The sequence below is a fragment of the Canis lupus genome, chromosome 6 (assembly GCF_048164855.1).
Source record: "Canis lupus baileyi chromosome 6, mCanLup2.hap1, whole genome shotgun sequence".
Classification (NCBI taxonomy): domain Eukaryota; kingdom Metazoa; phylum Chordata; class Mammalia; order Carnivora; family Canidae; genus Canis; species Canis lupus.
Window position 1 is genome coordinate 73,046,390 of NC_132843.1, and position 16,541 is coordinate 73,062,930.

General features: G+C 42.7%; 1 protein-coding gene across 9 annotated transcripts in view; it reads right to left on the reverse strand.

The window, feature by feature from the left end:
• Window positions 1-11,263: 11,263 nt before the first annotated feature.
• Window positions 11,264-16,541, reverse strand: part of HSD11B1 (hydroxysteroid 11-beta dehydrogenase 1) — a 71,424-nt gene continuing 66,146 nt past the window's right edge. For 8 of the 9 annotated variants that reach the window (XM_072831205.1, XM_072831201.1, XM_072831203.1 and 5 more), the window contains 2 exons: window positions 13,482-13,625; window positions 11,264-11,821 (listed from right to left, as the gene is read on the reverse strand). In XM_072831205.1, coding sequence (XP_072687306.1) covers window positions 11,601-11,821; window positions 13,482-13,625 — 365 coding nt within the window. In that variant the 3' untranslated portion in view covers window positions 11,264-11,600. The remainder of the gene's footprint in view (window positions 11,822-13,481; window positions 13,626-16,541) is intronic. The other variant, XM_072831196.1, reaches the window with a different exon arrangement.

The following is a 16,541-nucleotide window of genomic DNA, read 5'->3' on the forward strand; positions in this document are numbered from 1 at the left end:
CCCCCGAGCCCTTGAGGCCTCTGGGGCTGGGCACAGGAGCTCCTCCCATCTTTGGGCACCCACCAGCCACCCTTTCTCTGGCTAGTGCATTGGTGTGAGCTCTCAGTTGGTTGCAAATCAAGATCCCTTTCTAAAAGTAGACAAGGATGGGACTCTGGGTCACATCCAAACCTTGCAGTTTCTATGGGGAGGCAAACAGCTTTTTGACATAGAAGAGACGTTCCCAGCATAGGTTTTCATGTATATCAGGTAGCTGTCTCTGTAAAGATTTTCTCTTTCCTCTGGTTACCTCTTCCCAATCCCAAAGAGTTGTAAGGAGTTTCTGCTCTTCTGAAGTACCCGGTGTCTTTTTCAGAATTCTGGAATGAGGCCAGCTCTGACTTTGCTCCTTTCTGAAGTAGTGCGGGGTAGGGGGTGTGAAAAGGTGGTGGATGGGTGGCAAGGGAATGAAAGGAGCCATAGCAGCAGAATCTCATAAAAAGAATTTCCAATTGACAAGAAATTTGGGTAAAAACTAGAAAGAACCGATCTCTGTGCATTAAAAAGAAGCTATTACAAATGATACTGTCAGGAAATGCATAAGAAGGTGGAGGGGAAATTGCATTAGGACAAGTTAACTAAATAGCTTTGTAACCATGTGCAATCAGCTTGGTCTGTATGGTCCACTCAATACAGCTTCTGTGAATCCTACGTCTTGGCACATGTGAAGGCTATGACGGGACTTTTAAACAGTTGTGATAACGTGTATTTATTGACCTGTGGGAAGTATGTCACAATCTTCTCCAGTGCCTACTCCTTCCCCCGTTCTTTGAGGAGGAAGAAGACAAGGAGTAGGCAAGGGAAAAGCACAGAGGATGGATTCTCAGGCATTAGAGCCGAAGGCAAACAACATTCCTTCAGGATGAGAGACAAGAGCTCAAGATCCTGGAGCCTGACATACGGAGGCGAGAATCAGCAGAGGATAGAGACGCTGGGGAGTCCAACAGAGCAGAATAAGAAATTTTTATTGGCACAGAAGAGAGAGAAGGTTCTGGTAGCTTAGGACACTGGAGTATAGAGATCATAACAGGAATTCCTATCGACCAACTTTTTGGACTCCATTAAAAATCAGAAAGGGGACGCCTCGGTGACTCAGCGGTTGAGTGTCTGCCTTCAGCTCAACGCCTGATCCTGGGGTCCTGGGATCGAGTCCCGCATGGGGCTCCCTGCAGGGAGCCTTCTTCTCCCTCTGCCTATGCCTCTCTCATGAATAAATAAATGAAAACTTAAAAAAAAAAATCAGAAAGAAGGGGCCTGGATGGCTCAGTGAGTTAAGCAGCTGCCTTCAGTTTGGGTCCTGATCTCAGGGTCCTGGAATCAAGCCCCACATCAGGCTCCCTGCTGAGTAGGGAGTCTGCTTCTCCCTCTCCCTCTGCCTCCTCTACCCTGGTTATGTGCTCTCTCTCATGTGCTCTGTCTCTCTCTCTTTCAAATAAATAAAATCTTTTAAAAAGAATCAGAAAGAAACGTGTATGAAGATCAAAATCCCTTTTAGGGCAACATACTCAATGGGATACCACACCAATGATCTAGTGAAAGGTAAAATGATTGCTTTTGTCTTCAGCCAAGAATTCTGAGAGCCTAAACAACACTAACTGTATTCACTAACACTCTAATTCTGGAGATATTTGCTCCCTAGTAAAATTAGCTCATTTAATAGTGTTATCTTCTTTCTGAAACTGGCAATTTTCCTTCCTGGTTTAAACTGTCATTCCTTACCACAGCCTTGGTTAAACTGTCCCAAGTTATTTCATAGATGTCCTCACATTCCACACTGAAATATCTTCCAGAGCCTTTTCTATATGTTTTTCATATTTCTATACTTACCTTACTTACCTTTAAAAAATTTTTTTTTTACATAAACTCTACACTCAGCATGGGGCTCAAACTCATGACCCTGAGGTCAAGCGTCACGCACTCTGCCGACTGAGCCAGCCAGACACCCTTCCTTTCTGATCTATTTTATATTCAGAACAATCTGTTGTTCATAACAGAGAATATTTAAATTGATGTAGTAATATTGAACCAAAACTGATCTCACCAAAGCACTGACAGATTGCTGTCAGCCTGCTGTGCAGAGAGCATTTTAGGAGCACTCTCTGAAGACTGATAAGGCAAATTGATAGAAAGATGGGTCAAAAAACATTCAGATTTTCTTTTTTTCAGTTTGTAAAAATTCTAATATGATACCATTAGAATAACTTTATTTATTTATTTATTTATTTATTTATTTATTTATTTATTTATTTATTTATTTATAAAGTAGGTTCCACACTCAGCAGGGAGCCTGACATGGAGCTTGAACTCCTGAGATCAAGACTTGAGCTGAGATCAAGAGTCAAGGATGCTTAACTGACTGAGCCACGCAGGTGCCCGTTTTATAGTTTTTTTTTTTTAAATTACTCTCAAAGTAGAAAACAAACATCTTAATCTTACTCCCAAACGCAAATTTCATCTTTTTCACATTCCCTCCTAGTTTTTGTCTATATATACACCTTTTTAAAAAACGTATTTTAAGTGTAGTGAACCTATAATTATGCGTTTGTTTTTCCACTTGATACTATCTTTTTTTTTTCAGAGTTTTAGTTCTTTTTTGGCATTTTTTTTTTTGGCATTTTTACCTTTTAGTGTCATCATATATTCCATAATGTTAAAGTACCACAATCTGTTTAATAATTTCCTTATTATTGAACAATAGCCATGTCAGGCTGACATTGCTTAGGATAATTATTAACCCCTGGTAAATACAATTTAATAGCCATAGAAAAATGAGCCTGAGTTATCATAACTTTCTGTAATTGCAATCATTAATTTAGAGCTGTGATAACTTTCGACCTTATAACAAGATTACTTTGTATATCACATCTGGCACCTGCTTTTTAGGGCCCGTTGCTCAGTGGGAAGCATACTGCCTGAGTAGCAGCCTGGGGCGGAAGATCAGCAGGACCTCTCAGAAGTAGGGCTGCCTGGATTGGTAGCCTGGGTTTACCATTTGCTTCCTGTTTCGGCTTAGTAAATTAACCTCTTTGCATCTCTGGTTCCTCCTCTGTAAGATGGCAATAATGATCATACCTACTTGATGTGATTAATTTAGTATAACATTTAGGATGCGCTCAATAAACTAGCTGTCACTACTGTCATAGTAACATCTGCAATTTGGAGCATCTGCCCTTGTGACTTATCAGTGGTTATGACTAAACAGACTCTCGCTCAGACCTGCAGTTGTATGGAAATGAAGTAGTTCGGCTGCAACAGTGTGTTTTATCTGATACCATTTCATAAGTATATCCAGAGACTAAAAAAAACATTTAAAATAATCACTTTGAAAAATTAATAAACATAAGGAACTTCTCCATCCATGGAATGATGGGAAAAGTTAAAATATGTAAGTTTTTTTAAAAAAGATTTATTTATCCATGAGAGACACAGAATGAGAGAGAGAGAGAGAGAGGGAGAGGGAGAGGGAGAGGCAGAGACACAGGCAGAAGGAGAAGCAGTCTCCCCGCAGGGAGCCTGATGCGGGATGAGCCTGATCCCAGGATCACACCTTGAGCGGAAGGCAGAGGCTCAAACGCTGAATCACACAGGTATCCCAAATATGTAAGTTTTTAAACTCACCCAACTCAAGTCAACTGACGATGTTCTTTTACAAATATATATATATATATATATATATATATATATATCACACAATTGCATATGGAAGAAAAACACTTGATGTGCTTCACAGCGGTCCTTCAAATAAATGTCTTGTAGACCATTTTATTTTATATCAGACCAAAGAAAATGTGTTCTGCAATAAATGGGAACACAATAGCACCTACCTCATAGGGCTGTCTTGAGGATTCAATGAGTTTATATTCATGCAATAGAATAGTGCCTGAACATAGTAAGTCCTATGTTTGTTAATAAAGTGGAGTAAAAAACAAATTGTCCCCCATTGTAGGGAGTTTATTCTTAGATTCTGCATGATGTAGTTAATCAGTTGATTCATATGGAGATTATATAGAGAGATTTATTTTTATTTATATGGAGATTTTAGTCATTTCTAATTTTTTTAAATTTTATTTATTCATGAGTGACACACACACAGAGAAGCAGAGACATAGGCAGAGGGAGAAGCAAGCTCCATGCAGAGAGTCTGATGTGGGACTCAATCCCAGGACTCCAGGATCATGCCCTGAGCTGAAGGAAGATGCTCACCTGCTGAGCCACCCAGGTGTCCCTCATTTCTAATTTTTTAAACAGATTTTATTTACTTATTTATTTGACACACAGAGAGAAGTGGAGCACAAGCAGGGGGAGTGGCAGGCAGAGGGAGAGGGAGAAGCAGACTCCTTGCTGAGTAGGGAGCCCGACAAGGGACTTGATCCCAGGATCTTGGGACCAAGACTGGAGCCAAAGGCGGATGCCCAACTGACTGAGCCACCCAGGCACCCCTGTCATTTCTAATTTTTAACTTTTACAAATAATACTGCAAATGAGCATCTTCAGGCAGGCAATTATGTGTGTGTGTTTTTTGTTTTGTTTTGTTTTTGTTTTTTTGTCTTTTGAAATACTTCCTGTAGGATAAAATCCAGGAGTGGGTATGCTGGAGCAGTTTCAAGAGGAAGCAGTTTAGTTCTGATGAGGAAGTTCTGCAGGAAGTGGGCAGGAAGGAACAGAGCTAGGATGTGGGTCACTGCTGGAGATGGCAAGGTCCTGAGAACCGCTGAGAGGTGAGGGACTCTCCCAACGACTAAGGTGCTATTGCTTGTAGGCAAAGACAGGGTGGTGCGGGGAAAAGAATAATGGGCAGGAATCTGATGAAATGACTTTTAGATCCAGCTACACCTCTTCCTCAAAATGAAAAGTTGTTTTGTCCACCTGTTAAGCCTTTCCCAGTATTAGGGCCTAGGAGTCCTTTATTTCTCAAACATTAATCACATACCTTATTCATACCAAGATCTGTGTTCAGTATCAGGGATGCAACAATGAGTAAAAAGAAAATAAATACCTTCAAGTAGTTACAAAAGACCATTTTAAAGGTAGATTTAAAGCATAGTGAGCTAAAGTGATTGACAGATACAGAAAATTATAGAGGCATGGGTGGGCGGTGGGAGAGCACCCATCCCAGCACTGTGGATAGGCCTGGGTGGAAGGAAGACACTTGTCCCTGAGGAGGTCAGGGCAGAGCTGAGTCTTGAAGGACAGGTAGGAGCTAAGCAGACAATAGGGAGAGTGAAGAGCAGTCTGGGCAGAGGAGATAGCATGGGCAAAGCCCTGGTGGGAATAAAAGGCTGCCTTCAGAGGACCGGCCATTCCTGGTCCTTGGGGAGTCAAAGGCAGGACAGGTGGTCTGAGACGTGGCGATGGAGGTAACCAAGGCCCTCGGACATCATTTTAAGAAGTTGGGTTTTCTTTATACCTTTTGGCTCTGCAAACATGCTCGTTTGCAGTGACCGCCTAGAATCTGCCTTGGTCTCCCACTTCACATTGACCTTTCTTTCCCTCGGAGGCTCACAAGCACCCTGCTTTTAAGGGTGACCACTAGCTGTCGCTATTGAACAGATCTAGCTAAAAGCCAGTGGTTTAGGGCCTAGGCTGGCGGCTAGGGACCGGCGCCCTAAGCCTGATTCTCCGGGGTGAGGATGCGAACCGGCAGGAAGAAACCGCGGGCTCCAGGTCACCGGTCACCGGTGGGGGGGCTGCGGAAACCCTCGGGCTCCTGGCCCTGCGATAGCCTGTGCACCCTGCACTTCTATTGTCCCCCCCAGAGACTCCTATCTCCAAAGCCTCCCCAACTCAAACAGTTTGTTCATCTGGCACTTTTCTTTCTCTTTTTTTTTTTAATTTTTAAATTTTTTTAAAGATTAATTAATTAATTAATTAATTCATAGAAACACAGAGAGGGAGAGACACAGGCAGAGGGAGAAGCAGGCCCCATGCAGGGGGCCCAAGGTGGGACTCGATCCCAGGTCTCTAGCATCAGGCCCTGGGCTGAAGGCAGGTGCTAAACCACTGAGCCACCTGGGCTGCCCACCCCCCTTTTTTTTCTTTAAGAACTCATTTCCTAGCCACCCACTCCTTGATGAAGTGTTGGAATATAAGTGAGGTCCGGAGCCAACCACCAAGAAAGAATTCTTGAGCCGTCTTTGGTGCAAAATGGTGGTTTTAGTAAAGCGCAGGATTAGGACCCGTGGGCACCAAGAGCTACTGCCCCGGGCCTCTGAGGGTAGCTGATTGGATACCTGGGAGTTGGGAGGGGTCTGGGGAATTTTGGAAGCAAGGTTTCCAGAACCTTGAGGGGCCTAGCTATTGTTGGGAAAAAGTCACTTATTACCGTCTAATAAACCCTGAGTAATGAGACTCTTCAGATGTGTATCCTGGGCCGTGTGCTGGGGGATGATTGCCAGCAGGTATCTTGGGGGTTTAGAGATAAAGGAAATTTCTAAAGGAATTTTTATATGTTAAAGTAGACTTACAGGCTCCTGGGGGTTGGGCTAAGATTGCCTCGAGGCAGTTGAGTCCATAGAGGAAGGTCCCTCTGCCTGTTTCAGGGACTTGTGCATGTGCTGCCCTGGCTGGTGCCTGGTCCTCAGCTAGCCCCGTGTTCCCCCATCATCCTGTGGCTTTATTTATTTATTTATTTATTTATTTATTTATTTATTTATGAGAGACACAGAGAGAGAGAGAGAGAGAGAGGCAGAGACACAGGCAGAGGGAGAAGCAGGCTCCATGCAGGGAGCCTGACATGGGACTTGATCCCAGGACTCCAGGATCAGGCCCTGGGCAGAAGGCAGCGCTAAACCGCTGAGCCACCTGGGCTGCCCCATCCTGTGGCTTTACCTTTTGCTCTAGGTTCCTGTCCTCCTCACCCTATGTGTTCTGGATCCATATGGACCTAAATCTGCTTCTCCTGGCTTTTTTTTTTTTTTTTTTTTAATTTTCCTGTAGGCATTAGCATCCTAAGTCCTGCTTTACCTTTTTGAAAATTCTTTCTTTTCTCATTGGCTCTGTCCCTGTCCCTGGTTCCCCCCTACCTCCTCCTTAAAAACTGGAGAATTTAGACACGTTCTAAGTCTAACTAGAGAACTTCTAACAGCTAGAGAAGTTACATTAAGAATTGCCTAGGGGGGAGCATGGAAGGGGTATCTTGATTTTCCTGAGCATTGTCCATGAACTGGTGACCCTGTGGTGCAGGATCTAAGAGTACTGAGATGTTGACAGGGAAGTGGAGTTGCTGGAGTCATCGTGAGACAGGATGAGCACCGCATCAAGGCGGGCAATGTGTTTTTCTGCTCCCTTGATACTGCAAATTAGTTTGGTTTGCATACTTCCCTGGAGAAATTAAGGGATACTTCCGGGACTTGATTAGCATATGTTCCCCAGTGCTCTAGGCTGGGCACTAATGAAGAAGAATGTGGGTCCTTGGCAAATTCTTCGGACAGCTGGCATTGTGGGGGGGGGGGTGAGGGGGTGGAGTGGGGGTGGGGAGGATGGATTCTATCCTACATGTGGCCCCCTGAAAGGTGAATGGGGGCTGACCCTGAACCACGGGTGCTTGCTGATGCTCTAACCTATGGCTGGCTAGAAGCATAACATACACTGACCTCTTTCTCTAACATGGCTTTAGAGCCATGGTCTCTGGCATGTCAGAGGAGTGACTGGATGTGGGGAGAAGACAGTACAATTTCTATTTATTTTTAATCTTGTCTTTTCATGATGTTTATTTTTGTATACACTTCATGTTAGTAAATATTACTGTGTATCTGTTAGAAATCTCTACGCCTAATCATTTTTTAATAATGAAGTATGTGATCAAAAGCTTTGGCAGCTACTACTCTGGAGAAATTTTTGAAGCTTGCCATGGACTCTGGGGGTGGGTTTGCAACACTGGCCTAGAGCGGTCCAGCCATGGAGAAAGGCCCAGCCTGGATGAACAGATGTGGTGGCGAGGTGGGAATTAACTGTCCCTGAGAGAGAACTCTCCAGGAACAGCAGATGGGATGACTCCCCTGTGCCAATGTGAGTCATTGCCTCTGAGGTCACCTCAGGGCTCCCTGCTACCTCTTGTCCAGGGTCTTCCATGACACTTTTTACTGGAGAGAGGGAATTGTAGTTTCTCAAAGTGAAGTTTGGAGAGGCGGGAGCCTAGGATGTTCTGCAGCATGGGGGTAGCTGGGACTAAATTAGGCCTTGCAGATGGTCAGTGGGACTGGGTCCTGTCATCATGGTCAGGAACCTGGCATCTTAGGAATGGTGTCCTTCCGCTCTGTGTATTTCTTTGCATTTGTCATGATTTACACTTGTGACAAACACTTCTGCTTGCCTAACAGAGCCCCAATTTCGTGGAGGGTGTGACAATGTGCTCAGCTGAAAGCTCCATTTCTCAACCTCTCCTGAGGGGATGGATGGTCACACGACAAGATGCGAGTTGAAGTCCTAGATGGGGCTTCCCAGTTTGTTCTATATCAGGGTGCAGATTCAGCTGCTGTGCATGCTTTGCCCTTCACGTTCCTCTTTTCCTTTCCTGAAACACAGCATGATGCTGAGGTAGACCAGCTGTCTTGTACTCCACGGTGATGAGGAGGAGGATGGTTAGTTGAGTGGAAAGACAGAAGTTAACCTGGCTTCCTGACACCCTGGTCTGCTCCTCCCAGACTTTTTGTTATGGGAGGAGAAGTAATTTCTACTTGATTGAGCCACTGTCAGTGGGGTTTTCTGCTACTCCCAGGGGAATGCTGTGCTAGCGAACACGAAAGTCGATTTCAGGACTCGCACACAGGTAAGGCCATGGACGTCATGCAAAATGCTGACACCCTGAGAATCCAGAATGTGGGCATCCTCTGTCTTTGGGAGCCCTTGTTCCCCTAGCTTGCCCAGCAATGGTAGAAAGAAGCTGCCTGTTACTTTCAAGTCCTTGGAGGAGAGAAGCATTTGATCTGGGCCTTTAAGAATAACTAATTCTGTCAAGAATGTGGAATTGGAAAGTCAGGGTGGTGTGCTGGAGCAGGCTGTACAGGTTTGAAAGAGCTGATGGTGCCGTTTCTCTTCTATTACACATTCAGTGATGTGACCTGGTGGCTTGAAATCGACCACAGTGAGAGCATTTACATCGAGGAAGCAGGCAAATATTACAAATTAGGGCTTTTCTCTCTCTCTCTCTCTCTCTCTCTCTCTCTCTTTCTGGTCAGCCAGTTGTTAAACATTTACCAACACACCCTTGGAAAGACCAAAGGTTTAGTTTATTCGTTACCTAAATATTGTTACACACCTTCTCTTGCTTTCCCCATAGGTGAACAGAATCAGGGAGCAGCTGATTTATACTAAACATAGGCTGAAGTCTTAATGTGTCTTTAAGTCTAAAGAGAACCCTAAAAGTTCAGGTTGAAGGCAAAACTAATTGGAAGCTGACTCTGGCTGTAAATTTGTCATTTAGTCCCGCTCCTGTCTCAGCAGTTACCTCCTTTTCTCCTGATCAGCCTCCTGCCCTCATCCTGTTGCAAGCCTGGCTTCTTGCCCCATCTGTGTCGTGTGCAGAACATGGGACTGGCACAGCAGTTATCACCTACATCCAGACACTTCATGATCTCTGATCCAGCACTAGCAATGCATGTGTGTTAGTCAGAATGCCATATAGTCAGAAATCTGACTTCACTTTTTGGGTCTATTTTCTTTCTTTTCTTTTTTTTCTTTTCTTTTCTTTTCTTTTCTTTTCTTTTCTTTTCTTTTCTTTTCTTTTCTTTTCTTTCTTTCTTTCTTTCTTTCTTTCTTTCTTTCTTTCTTTCCTTCTTTCTTTCAAGATTTTATTTATTTGAGAGAGAGAGAGAGCAAGAGAAAGCATGAGCAGGGGAGAGGGAGAAGCAGACTTCCCACTGAGCAGGGAGCCCAACATGGGGCTCTATCCCAGGACCCCGGGATCATGACCTGGGCTGAAGGCAGACACTTAACTGACTGAGCCACCCATGCACCCCTTGGGTCTATTTACTTGCACCTAGGTGCAGTCAGGTCTTTCTTGCTCCCTAGCACTGAGCATAGTCTGGAGAGAATCTCTTTCTAAGAAAAGCCCAGCTATACTCACCCTCAGATCTAGCTCCTTGTCCATGTGGCTGGCAGGCTTAATGGATTCCAGTCTGTTCTGCTGCCTGGACGTTTAGAGTAAGAGATGGGAAAAGGAAATTTCCCTTGCATTTCCAAGCCCATGTCTTGTGTCCTAGTATCTCTTCCCATGGAAGCCCTACATTTTGGGATGTTGCGTTCATGCTGGATATATCCCATCTGTGCCCCCAGAACACTCTCCATTCTTTCCTACCCTGCTGTCCATGAGGAAGCTGACCTGTGTGGTTTATATGAATCTGCTCCCTTGTCCCTCTGTTTAGATAATAGAAAATATTAGCAAGAAATTGAAGGGAGGGAGGAGAGTGAGGCTGGGGTGTTTATTCCCCAAGATCCCTCCTACATGGTCCTAGGTGGGCTAGTGGCATCCCATAACTGAATATCATAGCTCCTGTTCTGTGATGCTTTCCAAATAGTTTCTATCTCTGGGTTCTCATAACCATTCTTTTTGTCCCTGAGGTGGGACTAGCCTCGAGATACTACCTTATGTGATTGCCTAATAACCTTATCCACACTTTGAATAAATAATCCCCTTTTTAAATAAAGTCTACTAAAATGATCTAATTTGCCATCTCTGACCTGTTCAGGAGCTAACCAATATAGGGCTTTGCTCATTTGTTAATATAGTTGATTTCTGTTTCCTGTTTGGTTGTAGTCAGGTGATGCCTGACACATGCTTGATAAATGTTTGTTGAATGAATAAATGACTAAATGTGTAAGTGGGAGGATTAAGCTCCATCCCCTTCTCTCCAGACTTCTAATATACCATTGAAAGCTCACATGTAAAGTATAGATGCTTGATGCAGCCTGAGCTCAATAAACATGTGTAGGTTCTCTGGCTCCAGTTAACAGGGATTTCCACATCCATGGGTTTGCCCTAATGATTTATACCCACCCAGGTGTTCTCCTTCCCAGAGAAGCAATGTAAAATAATATAAAGAGTATCTGAAATATATAATAAGGTATGGACATGATGTCCACTAAATGAAGAGTAGGGTGATTTCTTTAACTCAAGAACAGAAAAGTTTCCGACCACAAAATACGAAATGAACACTGAAAATTTTCACTTGTATAGATCATGGTTTTAAAGGAGCCATACTGAATGAACTGAACTTAGAGCTACTAATTATGAATTTATAAAGTTGATATGACCTTTATTATAATTAATATTGTATTAATCATAATATTATATATGAGGTAAATTTGATAGAACTATTTTTTAATCGTACCTCTGGTTACTATCATTTTCATGACCACAGGTTGCAGTGGTTCATGACATTCATTATAATTACATTTCCACTGTGCAAGTGTTAGAGGAACTCCTTCAAATTGTGAGATGTGATGTGTGACTTCCAACTCTCTGGGGACACTCATTTGTCTCTCCGGGGAGATACCTTCATGGATGGAGCTCAGGTAATATCAGGATGAACAGTCCCTTCCCATGCCGCATCCTAAGGAAGTGCTTAGTTGTTTATAAATTTGTCCAGTTTATAACTTCTTAATGACAAGAATTCCAGGATCTTCCTCCCTGGATTTCCCAGTAGGAAAGCTGTCCAGACTGAGTTGTCATAGTACACTTCCTCTTGGCGCAGAGCTCCCCCTTTGATGATCTCCAGGGCACATTCTTCCTTTGAAGATGCTCCTACTGTGCTGAGTATCCCAGAAACGGCCTTCATGGCTGTGTCTGTAGAAATGAGAGAAGAGTGTGGTTATCCAAGACCAGTAGAGTCTACAAGGTGGAGGGTCTGTAGACAGCAACAGCTTAGCTGTTAGGGGCTGTTTGCCTGTGCTTGCTCTACAAGGCCTACGGGCCGTCTCAGAAGACTGGGTACATTTAGGGCCCACTCTGCAAAGAGAGGCTTAGAGTTAATGTGGGCCCTGTCTTCCTGGATGAAGATTTGGGGGGCAGTTAAAGGTGATGGAGAGATTTAAATCATGCTTCTCTCTTGTGCGTTTTGGATGGGATGAAAGAGTAATATGGAGGAGCAGAATGAGTATAGAAGCTAATGGAAAGTATCAGTGGGTAAAGCCAAGTGCTGTATGATAATGATTTACTAGCTTGTAAAAGGAGGATATGGACAAGAATCCAGGCCTTTGTTTCTGTCAACACAAACCACTTTCATTTGGAAGGAAAGTTAGTTATCTCTTCCAAATTTCCATGTCCTTTTTGCACAGCTTCTTTTTCTTTTTCTATCCTTGTTTCATTATGTGTCTTTCTTTCTCTCTTGTTCAAGAACAACCACTCAATTGACTCAATTACTCTTTAAATAAAGTTTTCTCATTGTACCTATTCTAGATAAACTTGCATTTGGACTTACAGAAAAGTTGTAAAACTTGTGCAGAATATTCCCTTGTAGCCTTCACTCTGCTTCCCCTAATTATAACGTCACACATAAGCACTGTACTATTGTCAGTGTACAATATATTTGGGACAAATTTACTAACTAAAACACAGACCTTATTTTGTTCACTAACAACCTTTTTGTGTTTGAGGGTCTTAGCCAGGATTACACTTAGTAGTAATTTCTTCTTATTTTCTCTCCAGTCTGTGACAGTTCTTCATTCTTTCCTTGTCCTTCATGGGCTTGACAGTTTTGAAGAGTATTATTAATCAACTGTTTTGTAGAATGTCAGTTTGGGTTTGTCCATTTCTCTCTCTTTTTAAAAAAAAATTTTTTTTTAAATTTTTAAGTAATTTCTACACCCAACATGGTACTCAAACTTACTACCCCGAGATCAAGGGCCTCATGCTCTACCGGCTGAGCCAGCCAGGTGCCTCTGTCCATCTCCCTCTGCTGACTAGATTGAGATTATGCCTTTTTGGCAAGAATATCACAAAAATGATACTGTGTCCTTCTCAGTGCATCATGTCAAAGGGTTATGAGGGGTGCCTGACCGGCTCAGTCAATAGAACATGCAATTCTTGATCTTGGGGTTGTAAGTTTGAGCCTCATATTGGGTTTAGAGATTATTCATGAAGAAAAAAAAGGTTCATGATATCAATATGTCTTATTACAGGTGATGATATTAAGAATAAGAAACTTGTACTTGATAAGCCTCAAAGAGGAAAGTAGTGGCCATCGAGTGTTCCTGAGGATGTAAAGAATAGTGTCAAGTGATGAGTCTGGTGTCACTCAGCACACTTGGTGGTCAGAATGGAAAGAAGGGTCAAAGAATAGTCAGAGGCTCCACTAGTGACAGAAGTGCTTCGTTAAATGGAGACTTGTGCTTTTGCTGGTTTTTAGTGCCTTACACATGAGTCAAAGAGTTCAGCACCTTCTTTGCCCACAATGGTAAGGAAGGCAGTCATCTGCAGGCTGTTTATTCCACTCTCTTCACCTTACCTGTGTTTATGAGGCCGAGGATACAGAGAGTGATCGACACATTGACCTTGGTCACTGAATGTTCCATCCTGACAGAGGAGAAAAATCCGTCCAGAGCAAATTTGCTTGCAGAATAGGGTGCAACAAGTGGAGAAGACATTTTCCCTAAATAATAAGGAAATGGGTTAAGAAGATGACCCATTTTAGCTTCTACAGAGATGATCTTTGCTTTATCTGTAGTAGGATTTGTAACCCCTGTGGAGTCCTTTTACCCTTTGAGACATAGTTTCTCTTTACTCCTATGAGATTATCATGCTGTGTTGAATTTCTGAAAGAAAAAAAGATTATTAAGGTATCAAAGAAACTCTCCTTGAAGAGATTGAGGTGGGAGGTGGGGTGGGCTACAGGAAAATCTTCTCTGAAGAGAGATTGGTTAGATTTTAATAAAGGTGGTAAATAAATGACCATAAAAGAGCCATGTAATCCCACAACTGCTAACTCTGCTACCTCTGAACCCAAGAATGCTGAGATCCGAAGGTTTGGGCAAGAGCTCTCTGCCAACATAGCAACCTATTATTGATTTTTCTTTCTATACAAGCGAAATGAAAATCCCTGCCTTTTTTTCTGCTTCTGCGTCTGCCTTCAGCTTGGGCCATGATCTTGGTCTCCTGGGATCAAGCCCCACATTGAGCTCCCTGCTTAGTGGGGAGTCTACTTCTCCTTCTCCCTCTGCCCCCTCTCCTGCACATGCTCTCTCTTTGTCACTCCCTCTCTCTCAAATAAATAAATGAATGAATAATCTTAAAACAAAAAAACAAAAAGAAAAAAACCCCTGCTTTTCTTACTTTCATCATCCTGGTTAATTCTCAGCCAGTTTTTGGGAGGACATGTGGACATCTGCTTAATAGGATAACCTATTCATTATACCCTTTCTAAAGGGAGGGATTAGAAATGGCTTGAGACCTTAGACTCTGCTGATCAAAGAGTTATAACAGTTACTTTAGGATTTTTGTCTGCTAATTCTAAAATAAGGTCTTTTAAGGAATGTTCTCCATTGATTGCTTTTCCTCCTGAGTATCAGTCATATTTCCTATTCTTGTATGTAGAGAACTTTGCTGTGTATTCTTGATATTGTGAATGATGCTTGTAGAGCCTCTGGATTCTGACATATTCCTCCAAAGAATATTGATTTTTTTTTCATGTGGGCATTTAACTTGGCTGAAACCCTGTGTCTCTTGCAGCAGGGTTCAGCTAAAATATCCGTTGAATTATTTAATCTTATTTGGGCTTCTTGGTATCTACACTGCCTATGAGTGGTGTAATTTAGGGGACAAACAGATTTTGGAAGAGTCTGTATATAGAATTTGGTATTCTTCCCCTGTGGCTCGTTCCTTTCCAGGGTGTCCCCCTCCACTTTCTGGCTGCTACAGAAACCCTAAACTCTTCTTTCTGGTTCTTCAAGGTAGTAAGATGGCATTGTGTTGACTGTGGCCTGCCTTTAGGCATAAGCTGTAAAATTGGGAAACTCACCTAGTGTCAGTTCCCCCTTTCAAGTATCAACAAGACTCCAGTTTTTGTCAGCTTTTGCCTTTTCTCCCCATTGCCTTCAATGGTTGTTTTCCATATTTTGTCCAAAGTTTGATCTAATGCAGGCTGATCTGTTAGATACCACTCTGCCCTTATTGGAACTGGAAACTTGTGGGCGACCACGGACTAGCTGGAGTAACTGAACCAAACCAGGCCTCGACTTGCATCCCTCATTCACTCAAAAGGCTCAGGAGCCTAAAGGGTGAATAGTTGGTTGACGCTTGAGAAAGGGCTTGAGCAATGGTTTTCAGAGCTGGCTTGTGCAGTGATCGCCCACATAACACATTAGATACAATGTATTATGGCCTCGCCATAAAGTTGAATAGGGGTCTGTGCTGTCCTTGCTGGTCTGTTAACCATATCTAATATTTCTTTGAGGTATGTACATCTGGAGCAACAAGCTTATCTATTTACCAAGGTCTTCTGGCACCAGTGGGTCTGTCTTGCATGCTGATAAAGGGGAACCTTGGAGGGTTTCACAAACATGCTAAGAACAGATACTTCTTTGTCTTTGTTTTGCTTATGCTATATAATCTTGTAGAACCTTGAATAAAGCTGGCACTGCTTGGACATCATCCACTGTGTCCCCTCCTGTCCCCATCTCTTTACTTTTCTTTTATTTTCCTCATCCTCTTACCCTCGGGATCCTGATCGTGTTGCCGCAGAGCACACAACAGAAACTCTATAAATTCTTAAATGAAATTTCTTGCCAAATCAATGAAAAAAGAATGACTTAATCAATAAAGATGCTGGGAAAGTTGGTTAAGTCAGTGGCAAAAATTGTTAGTTCCTTGTTCTATATCATATATCCCCAAAATTCTATTTTTTTTTTTTTTTTTTTTTTTTTTTTTTTTTTATTTTTTTTATTTTTTTTTTTTTATTTTTATTTATTTATTTTTTTTTTATTGGTGTTCAATTTACTAACATACAGAATAACACCCAGTGCCCGTCACCCATTCACTCCCACCCCCCGCCCTCCTCCCCTTCTACCACCCCTAGTTCGTTTCCCAGAGTTAGCAGTCTTTACGTTCTGTCTCCCTTTCTGATATTTCCCACACATTTCTTCTCCCTTCCCTTATTTTCCCTTTCACTATTATTTATATTCCCCAAATGAATGAGAACATATAATGTTTGTCCTTCTCCGACTGACTTACTTCACTCAGCATAATACCCTCCAGTTCCATCCACGTTGAAGCAAATGGTGGGTATTTGTCATTTCTAATAGCTGAGTAATATTCCATTGTATACATAAACCACATCTTCTTTATCCATTCATCTTTCGTTGGACACCGAGGCTTCTTCCACAGTTTGGCTATCGTGGCCATTGCTGCTAGAAACATCGGGGTGCAGGTGTCCCGGCGTTTCATTGCATTTGTCTCTTTGGGGAAAATCCCCAACAGTGCAATTGCTGGGTCGTAGGGCAGGTATATTTTTAACTGTTTGAGGAACCTCCACACAGTTTTCCAGAGTGGCTGCACCAGTTCACATTCCCAC